The sequence below is a fragment of the Rhamphochromis sp. 'chilingali' genome (genome assembly GCF_963969265.1).
Source record: "Rhamphochromis sp. 'chilingali' genome assembly, chromosome: 11".
In the NCBI taxonomy this organism is placed as follows: Eukaryota; Metazoa; Chordata; class Actinopteri; order Cichliformes; family Cichlidae; genus Rhamphochromis; species Rhamphochromis sp. 'chilingali'.
In genome coordinates, this window is record NC_137938.1 from 13,453,533 (window position 1) to 13,470,167 (window position 16,635).

Below are 16,635 nucleotides of genomic sequence, written 5' to 3' on the forward strand. Positions count from 1 at the left end.
ATTGGTTAATCAAAATTGCCCATAGGTGTGAATGTGCGAGTGAATGTGAATGCCAATGGTTGTCTGTCCCTGTGTGTTGGCCCTGCGACAGACTGGCAACCTGTCCAAGGTGTACCCTGCCTCTCGCCCTATGACAGCTGGGATAGGCTTCAGCGCCCCCCGCAACCCTGAAAAGGATGAGCGGAAGCGAATGGGTGGAAATATGTATAAGCAATGACTTATAACAACAGTTGCCTTGTGGCACTATATGTTGCAAATTAAAGACTCCACAATATTAGAGAGAAAAACCCAACAATCACAAAATCCCCTGTGAGTAAACTCATGATGATGGCGGGGAGGAACAACCCCCTTTTAACAGGGGGTTGTTCTTCATCCTCCCCTGAGTCTGACACAACCAGAGGCAGTAAAGGGTGGGCATTTGTGACTGGCAGGTGGTGAGGGTAAGAAGAAGAGAAAAAAGAAGATCATAGGTAGATAAGGTCAAAACACAAACTACAGGAGAGGGCAGACATTGAGTAATTTATTTCTCAGCAATCAACCCATGCCTGATTCCCAGGCTGCATGTGTCTTCAAACCTTATCCTTTCACTATGAACAATAATTTAGTACATTTTGGACATTGGTCAGACTTTGCGCATAAATATTTATGTGAGAGAAATCAAGTCACAGTGCACGACGTTTCAGCTCACAGAAATGAAGCACCAGAATCAAACGACTGTCTGGCTCCAGTTGCTTCAATCTTGCCGGCCAAGATCTTTGGTAACACTGTGATCTCTTCCTGTGAGTTCAGAGCAACGTGACATGTGGAACTGTCTGTCTGACACTAGACACTATAATGTCAATGTGTAAGCACTTCTGTTCCCACCTTTTCTTTTTGCAGTTTTTCCCCACATTCCTTTCTGTAAATATGTTTCCATCACATGGAGTAAATATGCATTTTTGTGTTTATTTTTTTCCTTGCCTAAATACAAAAACATGAAAAGTACCATGCTATTTATGAATGTCAAGGCTCTGTTTGGTGAATGCATTAGTTATGCAACTTCACACACACTCACACACCCTGAAACCTTGCACTCTAGGCTGACTGAAATAACAGGTGCGACAATGTTGTGGTGCCAGAAATCCTACCAGGGGCTGATATAAATATAAATATTGTCATTCTCTTCTGACCTGCCCAGTCTAGGACCATATTGGCTGTCTGACCTGTTTTACTATGTCAAGGTTGGGCAAGAGTGCACACTTGTGCTATCCTGTAGTCAGATCTGGAGGTTTCCAGATGCTAAAACCATTATATAACCAGTGCTCTTTATCCTGTTGCTGATTAAAATAACACTGAGGGAAAGAATTTAGAGAACAATCTGTATTTCATCAAGGAGGCAAAGAATGGTAACACTTAAAATTACCGTCACCAAGTGTTGACACATGAGCTATAAGAGACTACTGGTTATTCTTGTAATAGTTAATGGAAAATTGTCTTTAGCAAGCCTTTATTTGTAATGTCATTAGTGAAAGATCAGAAAGATAAATATCAGAATTTTAATACTGACCAGCAGTTTCACGGCCAGGTGAGGCCTGCTTCCTTGTTTTTTTTTTTTTTTTACTGACAAATGAAGTAGACATAATATCTGAGGTTAAGTCACATGAGTGTAGTTTATACCTTTTAACTTAATTTTAAATATGAGATCTAAAGAGATCTACCTGCGAGTGAGAGGTTTATAATTAGGCTGAAAACGCCAAATAAACCTATGAGAGAGATAGCAGAAACTCAATTTGGTGCATCGTTAAAAAGAAGGAATGCAATGACCAGCTCAGCAAGAGGCCTGGAAGACCAAAGAAGAATACTTAAGTGCATAAAGAAAGTATTATTTCAGTGGATAAGAAAAACAACTTTACAGCATCTAACCAAGTCTTGAGGAGGCAGGTGCATCACTGCCAAAGTCTGCAAGAAAGAGACATCCCCTTGCAAATTGTTGACAACAAGGTGCAAACCAGTGATTTCACTCAATTAGACTTAGCCTGCTGGAGGCAACATTATTCTGTATGGGTATAGCAGCCAGTGGAACCAGGTCACAAGCGTTTATTAATGATTGATGAAAGTCAGAATTCTGAGAGTAAACTTTTTTCTCAGAATTCTGACTTTAATCACAGAATTCAGATTTTTTTCCTCACAATTCTTTTTCTCAGAATTCTGACTTTAATATCAGAATTCCGACTTTGATCACAGAATTCAGATTTTTTTCTCAGAATTCTTTTTGCCCCCTTAGAATTCTGACTTTTCTTTTCTCAGAATTCTGTGATTAAAGTCAGAATTCTGAGATTACGGTTCTGAGAGTAAAGTCAGAATTCTGAGAAAAAAGTCAGAATTCTGACTTTTTCTCAAAATTCTGATATTACAGTTCTGAGGTTAAAGTCAGAATTTTGAGATTAAAGTCAGAATTAAAAAAAAAAAAGAATTCTGAGAAAAAAAATGAGAATTCTGTGATTAAAGTCAGAATTCTGAGAAAAAAAGTTGGAATTCTGACCTTACTCTCAGAATTCTGACTTTAATCTCAGGATTCTGAAAAAAAAAAAAATCAGAATTCTGAGATTAAAGTCAGAATTCTGACTTTTTCCCCTCAGAATTCTGACTTTAATCACAGAATTCTGACTTTAATCTCAGAATTGTGACTTTACTCTCAGAATTCTGAGATTACAGTTCTGAGATTAAAGTTAGAATTCTGAGATTAAAGTCAGAATTTTGAGAAAAAAGAATTCTGAGAAAAAACAGTCAGAATTCTGAGATTAAAGTCAGAATTCTGAGGGAAAAAAAAGTCTGAATTCTGACTTTAATCTCAGAATTCTGGAAAAGAAAAAAAAAAGCCCGCTCTTTTTTCTGGTGGTCCTAATCCTCTTCCATACCATTCTCATTGAACCCCCTTCTCTGGTAAAAGAGAAAATATACACACAAATAAACAAGGCATATGATCATTCAATACACATCATCAAAAGAAGAAACCAAATAAGTATCTATCAACAAATGACCCACTTAACTTAAACCATAATAGACTTCTTTCCACTAAATCCAAAGCTTGCTTTTATCTATTTAAAAGAAAAATACAGTTGTTTCTTATAGTACAAATATAAATCAATTACATCATGTAAATCGATTAATTGTAGAGTAATCCACCCTAAAACCAGCGTGCTTATCTCCCAGAAAACCCACTGCAGTTAAATAAGACAGCTAGGTTAAACTACTTCTGACTGCTGATAGAAGTAGCAAGATCAATTGTGAAGTGTACATGGTAATACGCTCGGCTCAGATTCAGCCCAATGCTGCAAAAATCAGATAGAGCTTCAGTTAGTAAATGGAAAATCAAAGCATACTTTAAAGCAACCCAAGGTTTTCTCAAGGCAAAGAAATTGGATATTCTTCAGTGGCCAAGTCAATTTGATATCAACCCAACAGCACATGCTTTTCCATTATTAAATACAAAACTGAATGCAGACAGACGCACCACAAACAAGCAGAAACTGAAGGTGGCTGCAGTAAAGAACTAGCAGAGCAACTCGAGCGAGAAAATGCAGCATTTGTTCTAGACGTCAGGCACACCTTGCCTGCAAAGTTTTTTCATCCAAGTAGTAAAAAGGTTGTTTGTCCAAAATTTTACAAGATTTTTGTAAAACTCATTGAAATAAAGATGAAAGCCTGCACTTCAGCCACATATTGAACACTGTGAACATTAAGCATGTCCGAAAAAAATAACTCAGTATTTCTTAATTGAGAAATTTGTGAGTTGTAAAGAATGTAGTCTGCATAAAAATTGGTTCATAATGTGTTGTTTCAAGTGCATGGTACACATTACAATAGGTGTCTTTTTGTCTGCCAGTGTTTCAGTTGCATCTTGAATGGTCACGTCCCTGTTGCTGCCTCCACTGAAGTGTATCCACAGCCTTACCAGAGTCTCCTGGCACTCTGCCGTCCACCCCCACAGACCTCTAAGCACTCCTCACAGGAAACCTCTGGGCCCCAGAGAACCTCTGGCACCTGCAAACCTGCCATTCTTTGTGCTCTGAAATAGACCCTTACAGGCTCTTATCTCATCTCTGAGTGTAGCTGAGATGTTGCTCACCCTATTGGACCCCCTATTAAAGGGGATTGTGCTCTATATGTGGACAAAAAACAAACACATATTTTAAGGATATTGTCGGTCAGATTTCCAGGAATTGTACTTAAATCAATGTAATGTCCTCTGAGTGTGTATGTGTGTGTGAATGTGTGCCTGTGTGTGTGTTTCCTTATCTTGATGTGTTGGTATAGAGCCATGCTGACTGCGGCACATTCCCCGACTTCCTGTGGAGCCCCAGACAGCTGCATATTGATCAGTACACTGATGCATCAGTTTGAAGGCCACATACAGTAAACACACGGCCACACACTGAAACACACACAGACATACAGGGCATGCAACAGCATTTGTGCATGCATATAGGCAGATGTGAGAAATGCATCCCTGCCTTTCTCCCATTAGTGAGGCTGTAATTTCAGACAGCCTTCCATTATCAGTCCGTGGCTGCATCACTGATATCCAGATGGATAATAAAACAGGCTAAAAGGGCTGAACAGACAGTGACTGAAAGTAGATGAGCACAGTTTGAAAGATGGAAGATACCACACCAGGCTGCTTGTTTATCACACACTACAGAGAGACCAATGCATATGCAAACTGCACAAAGCCACGATGTCCTTTAGGTTCTGCACTTCACACAGTGATATTTATGGACAGGTTGCAGGTTAGCTGACCAAGCTTAATGCACTATGCAGAGCAAGAAAGGGAGTCAACGTGTCTGGAATGCCTTCCTGGGAAGAGTCCCACCAACATTTGAATTCCTTCCCCACTTTTAAATAGACTGGAGAGGGGTGGACTTTTAAACAGAGTTGACTCTATTGCTGCCTTGGTTACAGTGCAGTGTATCCTTGTTGATGACCTTTTTACGTTTGCACTATGACTGTGTCTGGCTACAATAAACCATTTAGGGGAAATTACACTTTGATCCAGACAGCTGCCGCTTGTATGTGCAAAATATTTTCCTTTGAACGGTCCTGTAAAACAGTATGCGATGACAGTTTTAAATAAGGCCACTGCTATCTGATCAGCTGTGGTTCTAGGCATGTGAACGCAACAATATTTTGACAAGTTCTTCTCAGATAACCGTTTTGTGTCAAGTGAAAAGGAATCCTCAGCAATCCGAACGAAATGAGGGGGGTATTTTTGGTTCCTCTGCTCTTTCCACAGAGATGCTATGGGCTGTGAATAGCGGTAGAGGATGTGTGGATTGAAGGGAAGGATTTATGTGTCCACTAACCACATGCCAGACCACGGGGCAGGAAGTGTCTCAGCCTCCTTCTGTTTTTGGCACATATTTTCCACCTTTTCCTTCACCAACTCTTGCTATTTACAGTAAATTATCCTCTCATTCTTATTTATTTATGATTATTCACTCTCTGCAAGCCCATGATTTCTAACTCTTACTCAACCTTCTCTCCTTTCTCCTTCAAATGATGATAAGACTGGGCAAATCTTTACAAACCTCAGTTTTTTCATTGTTGCTGTGACTGTTGCTGTGAAAAAAATGTAATGAATTGTCTTAAAGATGTATTTAAAGGTAATCCTTGGACAGTACTGTGATCTCAGACACATTTTTGTCTATCGCTCACAAAGGTTTTATGTTTTTTGTGAAGCAAATAGTTCCTTAGACAAAGCACATATCATAAATTCACTGGGAACCAAAATACATTCAAAACCAAATAAATATGTAAATATATGCGAATAAATCGACCCCTTTGCCATTATAGTATTGCTGCTCAGGAGAAACTGAGCGGAATCTTAACCCTCATCTTGATCTTATTCCAGCCACCTATTTCATATGTTTTGCAATGCCTACTTTGTGTATACAGTTTTGGTTGTTTGACAAAATGTTGACATAGTGCTAGATTAGAAAGAATCCACTGCCATGACCTGCTCACTGGTGTCAAGTAAAGATGTTTTATACTATAAATCATCACCGGTTATAATAGGGTTTTACCATGAAAACCCACTGTACAATAGTGACAACTTTACATAGGTCATGTTATTATGAATGCCAAATGCCTGTGCCGACATGGAAATATGAGTCCTGGGTGCTTTTTGAAGGGCTGGTGTCAGTGCTACTGAATAAGGGCATGTCTGCAAAAGCCAGAGTCTCAGTGTGCAGTGTTTACAGACATGTGATAAAGAGCAGGTCTCTTTGTGCAGTCCATAGGCCTATGATGGATAACATTATAGTTCAACAATAAATTATAATTTTTTTTAAATATTGTTCAGTCTATGCACCAGCATTATATATATATATATTGTTTCTTTAAAAAAATATAAAATCTGTTTATATATTTATTTTATTTAAAAATGAACAAAAGTGCAGGAAAGGAACATGAGTATTACTCCGCCCCCTGGTGGAGGACTTAAACACCTACAGTCACACGCTGGCTATCGTATTTGTTTCCTGAGTTCTAGTTTCTAGGGGGGCAGATTTCAAAGTGACACCACCGGACTGTCATAAAGCAAGGTTGGTTTCGTGTTAAGTGTTTTATAATGGAAATAGCGACATGGTAAAATTTTATAAACGAATTTTACGGAACATATTTCATTCGTTATTAAAGCTAGAAAAGGACTGCTAACCCAGTGTATTTCATTTGCCAGCTGTGAAATGCTTCACCTCTAAACAGAACCGTATAAAATGATTTCAAAGTTTGATTCTTCGTCTGGGAATTTTATTGATAAATTGTTTACTAACTCTTTGTGTTGATACTCTTGTATCGTACTGCAGTAGTTTCAAAGATGTTTTCCTACATGTACTGTATGCCGGGCTGGTTAATACTACAGACATGTTACAGATGTCAAAAGCTCCGGTTGTTTTTGCCCATTTCATCTTAATGCTAAAAAAAAAAAAAAAATGCTACAATACATTTTAATGTTCCTGTTTCACAATATGTTGTGGAAAGACAGTTTATGTGGGTTTGTCTCTGTACACAAACACAGTGGGTTTTAAATCAAGCAATCAACATGTTATTAAAAAGCAGATTTTTAGCTTTAATTCAAAGACTTTTGCAAATATTTTGAATAAACTGTTTAAGAATTACAGCAATTTATACACATACACATTTACCTATTTTCAGTTTATGAAAAACATTTGTGAAATGCATTAACTGAAAGCTCAAAGTCTGAAGTGTCCATTACATATTCCCACTATGATTCTATATAAAGTGATCTGTCTAAGTTAGGGGAGAGGCAAGGTATTGATAATAAAATATGGCACTCTATCCAGTTTAATTAACAGAGGTCTCTACTTCATGATCCTTCATGGTGGCATTAAAGTGAACTACAGTTAACCAGCCGCAAGTGAAGAAGACACATTATTAAAGCATATCATTAAATCAAGCTTATTATTATATTAAATACTGATAATATGCATTGATGCCATAATAAGGTGAATAAATATATAACTCCTGTTATGTGAATCTTTAGGGCTCTTTTTATTCACTTTCACTCACACAGATAATGTGATGTGTTGCTTATTATCATCTTGCAAAGTATCCTAGTATCATTTTATCATGATACCATCAGTATTGTACCTAACGGTGTGTCGTATTGTTTGGCCACAAGTCTGAGGCAATTTCACTGAATCTAGCTAAATGCAAATATTTTCTCTCTGTGTTTCTCTGCCATCATGCAGCAGCAGGATGGTCCTCTGTGCGCTGAGGCAACAGGTCCTGAGGTGCAGCAGTCACTGCAGAACCTGGGCCAGGTGATGGAGACTAGACATCATTGCTCATCGCTATAATGGCAACAGCAAATAAAGAATGTCAACCATGCCAAGTTAAATCCATTTTACTTGTTCACGTATTAAAAATGATGAAATTCATGTTGATCCTAACATCACAATTTCAGCTAAACTGGATTATATATTTACCATTTATTTGCATCACTTAGTAACATACATCCCCCATGCTGATTTAAACAGAGGTTGTAGTTGTTTTTTTTTTTTTTTTTAAACCATTCCTTCTTCCTCTGTTTGTGAGTGTAAGCATGCAGTTTGACCTTTGAGCAACAAGAATCTATTTGGCTGCTTTGTAAAAGCTTTCTTTAAATGACTGTTATTGATATCTTAACAATCAGTATCATTAAGCTCATTTAACCTGCAGTACTCTCTGGTCATATCAGTACAATTTAATAAAACCTTATCAGCTAAAGTCCTAATAAATGGTCAATAAAGATTTGGGCCATGGATCACATGTGTTATGCAGTGTGTGTCCTGCATAACCGCTTTCTTAAAACCCTTCCATATTTTCATTAAGATTTGATATAAGAGTATAGCTAATGAATGGATATTACTGCCTGCTCTGTGCTTTTGTACTTGGAAGTATCTTTTTAAAAAGTAGACTTTTAAAGAAATAGGCTCTTAGGTAGGTAAACTTACACTAGCCTTGCACCTTACACTTAATAGGATGTGATTTAAAAAGCACTGATAGTATGCAGACATTCTGTAACTGTGTTTAAAATTATTAGAAAGTCTGAGATCTTTCATGTGTAGACCCTTGAATGACTCTGATGCCATTGGTTTGTACATTTAACATGACTAACATGTCATTTAACTTTAACGCACATATAAATAAGAATGGAGTTTAAAGACAAAAAGGCATTTATTCATCCATGAGTGTTTCTCCAAGGCTGCTGCAGAGACAGAGGAGTAGCTGTGTTTACTCCAGCATCCACGGCTTCAACCAGGATGAGATCAAAGAGAAGCTTCAGGCCTTTCATGGAGGCTCCATTGATCTGCTGAAACAGGACTCTGGCATTGCGGTGCTGACCATCAACAACCCATCTCGCATGAATGCTTTCTCTGGTAAGGTTACTTTACATTTGACGCAGACTGACAGATAAAAATTAGCCTCCCATAAATATTTGTAAGTGAAATTGCACTTTGGTTTATTGCCTTGATTATTTTTTGCCCTGCTGGCAGGCAGTATGATGATAGATCTGGAGGAAAGGGTGAGCCAGCTGGAGAACTGGCCAGAGGGCAAAGGCCTCATAGTTCAGGGTGCGGCTGAAACGTTCTGCTCTGGGTCTGACCTTAACGCTGTCCGAGCAATATCTAACCAACAGGTAACAAAGGGGACAAATTCTTTACTGCATTCATGTCTATCTTGGTGTGACTGTCTGGATTCCTCTTACTGAAGATGCCTAAATGATGCTTTTCTTGTCTCATAGGATGGGATGAAGATGTGTATGTTCATGCAGAATGCTCTTACGAGGCTGCTCAGGTAAGGACTCTAGTTTTCCTCTCTAGTGCTTTTTTGCAAACTACAACCGTTACCTTTATGCGCTTAAAGGGGTCTTAGTTTAGTTTTTATATAATGTGCACCACAGTATGCTTACAGGAGCATTTTCTTAGTGTAGGCTCCCCCTGATCTCTGTTGCTCTGGTGGAAGGGAGAGCATTGGGAGGCGGTGCAGAACTCACGACTGCCTGCGATTTCAGGTAACGCTCCTGAGAAGTTTCCGTTACATAACAGCATTTTATCCAAAAGTAGAGCTGGGCGATATGAGATTTTTTCATATCACGATATGTTTTTTTCATTTCAGGCGATAACGATATCTATCACGATATAAGCCAAATAACTATATTTGTAAGATTTAAATGTGCCGTTGCTCACAAGTAAAATGTGAAATAATCAGCAGCTTGTTTTTATTTAAATATTTATTTCCCATAATAAGTTCAACAGGGTAGATGTACTTAAGGAACATGAGACTTTTTCAGATAAATAAAGGCAAATATTGCAAACTACACAAAAGGCAGCCGCTAAAGCGTTTAAGTTTCAAAATAGAACAAACGAAACAGACTAAATTGTCAATTCCACTTAGAAACAAAATATTAATTCTAAAAATAAATCTTAGTTTGTTTTACAGAAGAACAGACAAAACTGACTAACCTTTGTCAATATCAAATAAACTGAGAACTAAAAGGAAATTCTCAATCTCTCCTTGTTGTATAGCTTAGCTTTTCAAACAGTTTTAACAGTTACTTTAGTCTGACAAAAGCCGAATGACGAATTAGCGCTTCCAGTCAGAGACTGAGGCTACGTCCACACGTACACGGGTATTTTTGAAAACTGAGATTTTCCGTTTTCGTTTTAAAAAATAATCCCGTCCACACATAAAGGCAGAAATGAAGGAAAACGCTGCTATGAACATGCCAAAGCAGCAGGTGGCGCTAGATTCCTAACCGTGCAGAAATGTTGGCCAATCAGAAGTCTAGAAGCCTCGGTGGGAAAAAGTAAACAAAGCTGGGGCATAGAAGCAGAACAGAGTCGTATGTGTGGAGGGACAGTAACTGTGTGTATATGTAAGCATTTAAACACTGCAGAGAGTAGAATGAACAGTAACAGTATTGTAGAAATTCATTTCACCGAAACAATAACGTGGCGCACAGTGTGACTTGCTTTCGGCACATTTACAGTGCACGCTACTCTGTTTTTGTCAGACTTGAAATAGCCGAAATACCTTCACACTACGGAACTTCTATGGCTCTTCCGTTCGACAATCTCTCCGGCGTTGGAACCATCATCTGTTTTCTCTTCGGTCACGCTCGGTTGATTTTTCTAGTCGGCACACTCATTTCCTCCATTACGCGCTGGCTCCATTACCCGCTGGCTGCTTCCCAAACAAACACACGTGCGGCTTGGCACTTGTGCTGTACGTAACAAGTCACGCGACGTGACGCTGCGGCTGTGATTGGTTCGGCTCTGCGCTACTGAATTTGGATCGGCTGACCTTTTTTTTTTTTTTTTTTTAAGAGAACACGAGCGGCGAGGTCTATCGCGATAGCTTAATTTCTCTATCGAGTAAAAGTTATATCGCGATACATATCGTTATCGTTCTATCGCCCAGCTCTATCCAAAAGCTAATAATCTAGCATGCGTATGTTATTCCTTTCTCGCAGATTAATGGAGGCAGGCAGCGTGATCCAGTTTGTCCATAAACACATGGGTCTGGTCCCAGGCTGGGGCGGTGCTGCCCGACTTGTCCACTTGGTTGGAAGCCAGAACGCACTGAAGTTGCTTGGCGGGGCTGTAAAAGTGGATCCCGAGCTTGGCGTAAACATTGGACTGGTGGATGGAGTCCTGGAAGGCCATCAGAAAACAGAAGGTGCTGCCCCTCTCCTGCAGCAGGCTGAAAACTGGCTCAGTCGCTACACAAAGGGACCTGCCCCAGTGATCCAAGCTGTGAAGAAGGTGGTGCTGTCAGGCAGAGAGCTTCCTTTGTCTGAAGCTCTGAGGACTGAGAAGGACATATTTGGGACGGTGTGGGGCGCTCCGGCTAACCTGGAGGCCCTGGCGAGCAAGTCCAAACACAAATGACTTTTGTGGAAACTAATTTTAGGGGACTAAAGTTATATATTTGTTTTGATTGAGTACTTTTACTAGGTGCATCTGTTCAAGTGCAGTGATAGTGAGAGATGAGTCATTGCACAGTGCTGTGGTTGTGATTCTTGTTGCATCTCTTTGACTTTATGCCTACAAGTTTAGATGTTAAGAAGCAAAAACACCCACTGAAGCTTCCTTTTTTAATGTTGTATACAGAACTTCCAGGTAAAGTAAATAAATACAAATCTGGATTATGCATCTGCCCCTTTGCTAAAAATACAGCATCTGTGGTGCACTGTCAAGTCATAAGAAATGTAGTATCATTCCCACTGTGGAGACTGAAATTATTGTGATTTGTTTACACTGGTGTCCTTGATAGTAACAGTGAACATGCTGTATGATCCTGTTGTGTTAGGGATTTAGTTTTCTAAACCCTTTCAGTGCCAATTCAGCAGATAAAGTCTGTATCCTCCAGCTCCTCTGACTATGCAATTATGGAAATGATTAGATCACTCCAGGCTGATTAACACTGAAGCAGTCAAGACAATGAGGTATAATCAGCATGAGAAAGACTCATCTTTCTGTAGGACAGAGAAACACTGCAGTAGGTTATATCTTACTTGTAGTTTATATCAGCTGATTCTTCAGATTTCCTCAGTGTCCATGTCGCTGTGGCCTATTAGGAAAACCTTGGCTGTAGGAATGTTTTCCGAGTGGGTATTGCTGCTTTGCGCAGTAGCTCTCATCTTCTGCATTAGGAACATTCAAAATTCTGAAGCGCTGGGCCAATTAAGCATTTCAGCCAATCATAGTAAATATCATAAGTTGTACCCCCCCCTCCCCCTCAGTGTGTTGTTCATTTTTCAGTAACCCGCAGAGCAAATAAGGCTCTGTAAAAAGTACAAATGTTCAAGGACTGCAATGGAAAAAGACAGGTCCCTGGAGCTTGCTGAGCTTGTATCCCCTGTTCCCCTTCCAAAGGTCATGTTTCCTGGCAAGACAACCAGCTGGAGTGTTACTGTCTGCTGTGGTCAGAATACCAAACACCACGGATGTGAGTGAAGGGAAGCCAAATACTTGGTGTAGAGAAAAGGTGGATGAAATGTTACGTAAAGTGTCCCAATTGATTGCGCTACTTTTAAAATCAGGATGGAAATATTTTCCCAGACTATGCACTGTCACAGAGACGCCAAAACAACAAAATACAGTCTCCAAACAGAGCGAAATAACTTCTGGATGTTGAAATGACACTTTATTCTTAAATTACGAACCATAAAACAAACAAAAAGGTTACTAAGCAAAAAAAAAAGGTTACACAATGATTTATTCTTCCAAATGGAAAGTTTAAAACTGAGCCGATGACTGAGGCATGTAAGAAATAGAAAACCAATGCAACTTGAAACTTCTGCAGGATGACCAATAGCAATGGTATAGATTTGTTCTCTTACTCCCCCAGACATAATATATAAGAGGGTTTACAACCATAAGAAATGCACAAACACAAAATTAAAACATTTACTCAAACTGAAAACATCAATTCTCCACATCCTGCCAACCAGTAGTGTTTAAGTAACTCTCTCTTCAAACACGCACAGATTAGAATACACATTTATTGAGAATACTTTAATCTGGGACACTAACATGGAAGCTTCAGAGGCATCAGCAGCTTTAAAGGCACAATGCTGCTACTCCACAGTAAAATGCCAATTCTTCAAAGCTGGGAAAAGTTTTACACATTCATTAAAACATCTTAGTTGTCATAAAACTGCAGGCGAAATCAAACACAAAATCTTGGCATATAGCCAGATAACCTCAGGTTTCCAGATATTCTAGGTTGCTAATCATTAAGTGTCAAATTTACAATCCCATACAGTTTAAGAGCATCGTGTTGAAAATGTTTCCGTTCTTCATCATGAACAAACTATATTCTTTCTTTTCAAACCACAATTAGCTCTGAAATGAAAGACACTTCGAAAAAGTTCAGTTAAATTAAAACTTTAAGAAAATGCTTCATAATTAGTTAAATGTGAAGGAGACTGTTGAAGTAAGGTGGAGGCTAGGAATAAGGTATTAAGGGTTAAATTCTCTGCACGAGTAGGCAGATGACTTGAGCTCTAATGAGCTCATTTCTGCGTGCTATGTTAGCTGAGAGAGTTAAGTGCAGATGACCAGAATGCAGCCGTTCATAATGGCTGAGTTCCAAAATCCCATTATGCCTTCTTTCACTGGAAGTCACAAATCTGACTGAGGCTAACACTCTGCCCCCCCTCTGGGTGTTAGCTAATAAATGTAAACAGGTAGGTAGGTTTGGCCGAAGTCACTTTTAACTTCCACTTGCCTGCAATTTGAAAAAAGCAAACTTTATACACCTGCAGCCAGTAGTGCACAGACTGATTACAGCCAACTCTGTTGCACCTCCCTCAAATGATGTGCTGAACAGAAAACGCTGTGTATTCATCTGTTTACCAAGCTGTACCTTCTCTCTCTCAGAATGAGAACACTCAGTTCCAGAACATGAAAACAAACTTCTGCTGACTCTGTATTTTTGTGATGAGACTGTTAGAATCACGCAGATACCTCCAGATCATTGTGCTCCCAGAATGGGGCATACAAATAGAGGAAAACGTGGTTCTGTTTATTACTGGATGTGTAGTGCATCATTTCTCCTGCAGAAAGTATTCCACCCCCATTTGATCTGTGACCAAGTGAACGACAGCATAAAGCGAGGAACAAATTAATGAGGAACACAGCCATTTGGTGATAATATATTAATGATCGCTTCACACCTCAGTCACTGTACACTGGCCATCAGGCATTCTGGACCTTCCACTGCTACTGGATGAGGGAGACGGGGAGGCAGACTCTGAATGAGGAGGGGCTCTGTTCTCTGGATTCAGTCTTTGTCTCCTTGGCCTACCCTCCCGCGGCTCCACACGCTCTCCATCTCCCCCGTTCTCTTCTTCATCCTCCTCATCCTCATCATCACTCCAATCTCCAGAGCCAGACTCATCTACAGAGGTGTGAGGGTCAGAGGACCTGGAAGGTGAGGCCTCCTCCTCCTCATCTTCCTCTCCTTCCCCAGCCTCAGACCGCTCATGAGAAGGTGTGGGCCTGGGGCTGATTTGCAGCTGGGAGAGAGCATCCTCCAGAGGGGGGCTAGTACTGGGGCCTGGCTGACCACCGAGGGAAGTGGGAGGTCTGGCAGGAGCTGAAGGGGCTGATACAGTAGAAGAGATACCTGTAACCTGTTGCTGTATATTTGTTAGTGTGGTATCAGCCCCATCAGCAGAGTTCTCTCTACTTGTAGCCCCCACGGCCCCACTAACACCCTCAGTGTCCAATCGCAGTCCTGCCACCCCCTTCTTGGGAATGTCTAAAACGTCTCTTTTCATCTTACGTCTGCGACCGTGCTCATTACGCCTATACTGCACCATGTTCTCCAGGTCAGCTACATACAAAAAACCAGCAATGAGCATTTCGGCTGTCTTCTTACCCTTGGAGAAAGCGTCCTCCAGCTCACGGCTGGTTCGCTCATCATACTGCCACCAACCATTACGCCCCTCATAATACCAAGCGTGATCACTCGCTGCCCCACCTCGACCTCCTGCTGATGCTTTCAGCTCCTCTGGAGAGAGAAGTGTAGGCCTTTCCAGGAAGTCATCAGGTACTTCTTGTCTACAGAGAGCACATCGTTTGCTCTGCCAAGATGCTCCCTTTACACACAGGAAACAGAAGACGTGATGGCATGGCAGTTGGACTGGGTGGACGCAGCTCTGCAGACAGATGGCACACTCAGGAACTGATAGAGCTGGGGATGAGTTGCTGGAGCCAGAGCACGATGATTCTGCACTGTTCCCACTTCCACCACCACTGTTGCTGCCTTTCTTGCTGGATGGGAGTGAGCTAACAGAGTGGTCTACCTCTCCACAACTAGCCATCATGAGGAAGTACTGAAAAAAAACCCACAAGAAATATCATAAAGGAAAATGTTACAATGAATGTGTTCTACCCATTTGTTTATTAGTAGTGTTAATTTCAATACAGATGTATATTGTGTGAAATTATTAATATTACTGGAGATATTATTCTGTGGCTATCATGCCTAGGTAAATGAATATATCTTTCAATGAAATGGACACTATGCAGCTGATTTTTCTTTTATTTTTATTGCTGTCATGACTTCACTTAACACAATGTTACTGTCACAAATTAGCAAACAAATAAAAGGCTAAATAAAACCAGCTTTTAATGTTGTCTAAAGGCACACTGGTACCATCACAAAATTCAAATACACTATCCATTTTGGACTTACTGGAATGAGCTTAGTGCTGATGTATCATCAGGAGAGCTGTTCGACCTTGAAACTTGCCACTGTCAAAACGAAAAGAGAAGTGAGTGAAAATGTGTTTCATCTTAAAATACATACAACTGTTCGGTACAATAACAAGCCATTTCTTATATGCATACATTTCCTCCCAATCAAACCCTTCAGCTCTGGCGTTAAAACCGATTACTTACAGGTTGGGATTAATTCACTAGTTATAAGTGAAACCTAAGAGGTTACTGTGTGTGATACAAAAGGCTGCTCAGTTACCTCACAACAATCAGTGAACTGTGCTTTGTGACTTAAACCTTCTATCGTTAAAGCAGGGCTAGTGACAAGCACATTATTTAATTAAATTTAACGGCTAACGATGTGATGGTTATAATACTCACAATAACTATTAATAGTATATATAAAAACTTGTCTGGCTGATTACCCAGCAGCTGGTCAAACAGTACCGTTTTACTTGTAAAACGAGTCGAACAATAACGACACAGAGGCTTTTCTCGACTGACAAAGCTTCCATAACAATGAAACCTGTTGTAGTTAGCTAGCCCTGGCTAATCTGACGGCAGCATTGTGACTCCAGCAAATAGACGGCGTTCATTTGATGGCGCTAGCTTACTTTAGCAGGGGCGACATAAAGAGTCAGAAGACGTGTTTTTCTCACGACACAAACACCGCAACGACCGTACACGTACCGTACCGCTGTGTTGAGCTGGTTTTCGTTACAATTCTTTTGATGGTACTAATGTCCAATTCTAATTTGCCCACTTCTGCTGTTCACTGGCTTTGTTTTCCTACGAAAAAGAAGCTGAGACAAAGACGACGACGCAGCCGTACGAACTGACGCAAATCAGACGTAAAATCGCG

The 16,635-nt window shown here is 40.1% G+C and overlaps 2 protein-coding genes across 4 annotated transcripts; one reads left to right on the forward strand and one right to left on the reverse strand.

Annotated features, from left to right (window-relative positions):
- Nucleotides 1-6,541: 6,541 nt before the first annotated feature.
- Nucleotides 6,542-11,694, forward strand: echdc1 (enoyl CoA hydratase domain containing 1). 2 transcript variants are annotated; one of them, XM_080896656.1, is made up of 7 exons: nucleotides 6,542-6,581; nucleotides 7,749-7,820; nucleotides 8,743-8,918; nucleotides 9,036-9,178; nucleotides 9,284-9,336; nucleotides 9,473-9,553; nucleotides 11,015-11,694. In XM_080896656.1, exons 2-7 carry the CDS (start codon nucleotides 7,756-7,758, stop codon nucleotides 11,430-11,432), a joined length of 936 nt encoding a protein of 311 aa, XP_080752782.1. In that variant the 5' UTR covers nucleotides 6,542-6,581; nucleotides 7,749-7,755; the 3' UTR covers nucleotides 11,433-11,694. The 2 variants fall into 2 exon arrangements, with proteins under 2 accessions (XP_080752782.1, XP_080752783.1); XM_080896657.1 differs by lacking the exon at nucleotides 9,473-9,553.
- Nucleotides 11,695-13,046: 1,352 nt separating this feature from the next.
- Nucleotides 13,047-16,617, reverse strand: LOC308405875 (E3 ubiquitin-protein ligase rnf146-like). Of its 2 annotated transcripts, none has more exons than XM_080896652.1 (3): nucleotides 16,464-16,617; nucleotides 15,751-15,809; nucleotides 13,047-15,388 (listed from the first exon to the last, which is right to left on the reverse strand). In XM_080896652.1, exon 3 carries the CDS (start codon nucleotides 15,377-15,379, stop codon nucleotides 14,219-14,221), a length of 1,161 nt encoding a protein of 386 aa, XP_080752778.1. In that variant the 5' UTR covers nucleotides 15,380-15,388; nucleotides 15,751-15,809; nucleotides 16,464-16,617; the 3' UTR covers nucleotides 13,047-14,218. The 2 variants fall into 2 exon arrangements, with proteins under 2 accessions (XP_080752778.1, XP_080752779.1); XM_080896653.1 differs by having other exon boundaries at nucleotides 16,469-16,607.
- Nucleotides 16,618-16,635: the final 18 nt, after the last annotated feature.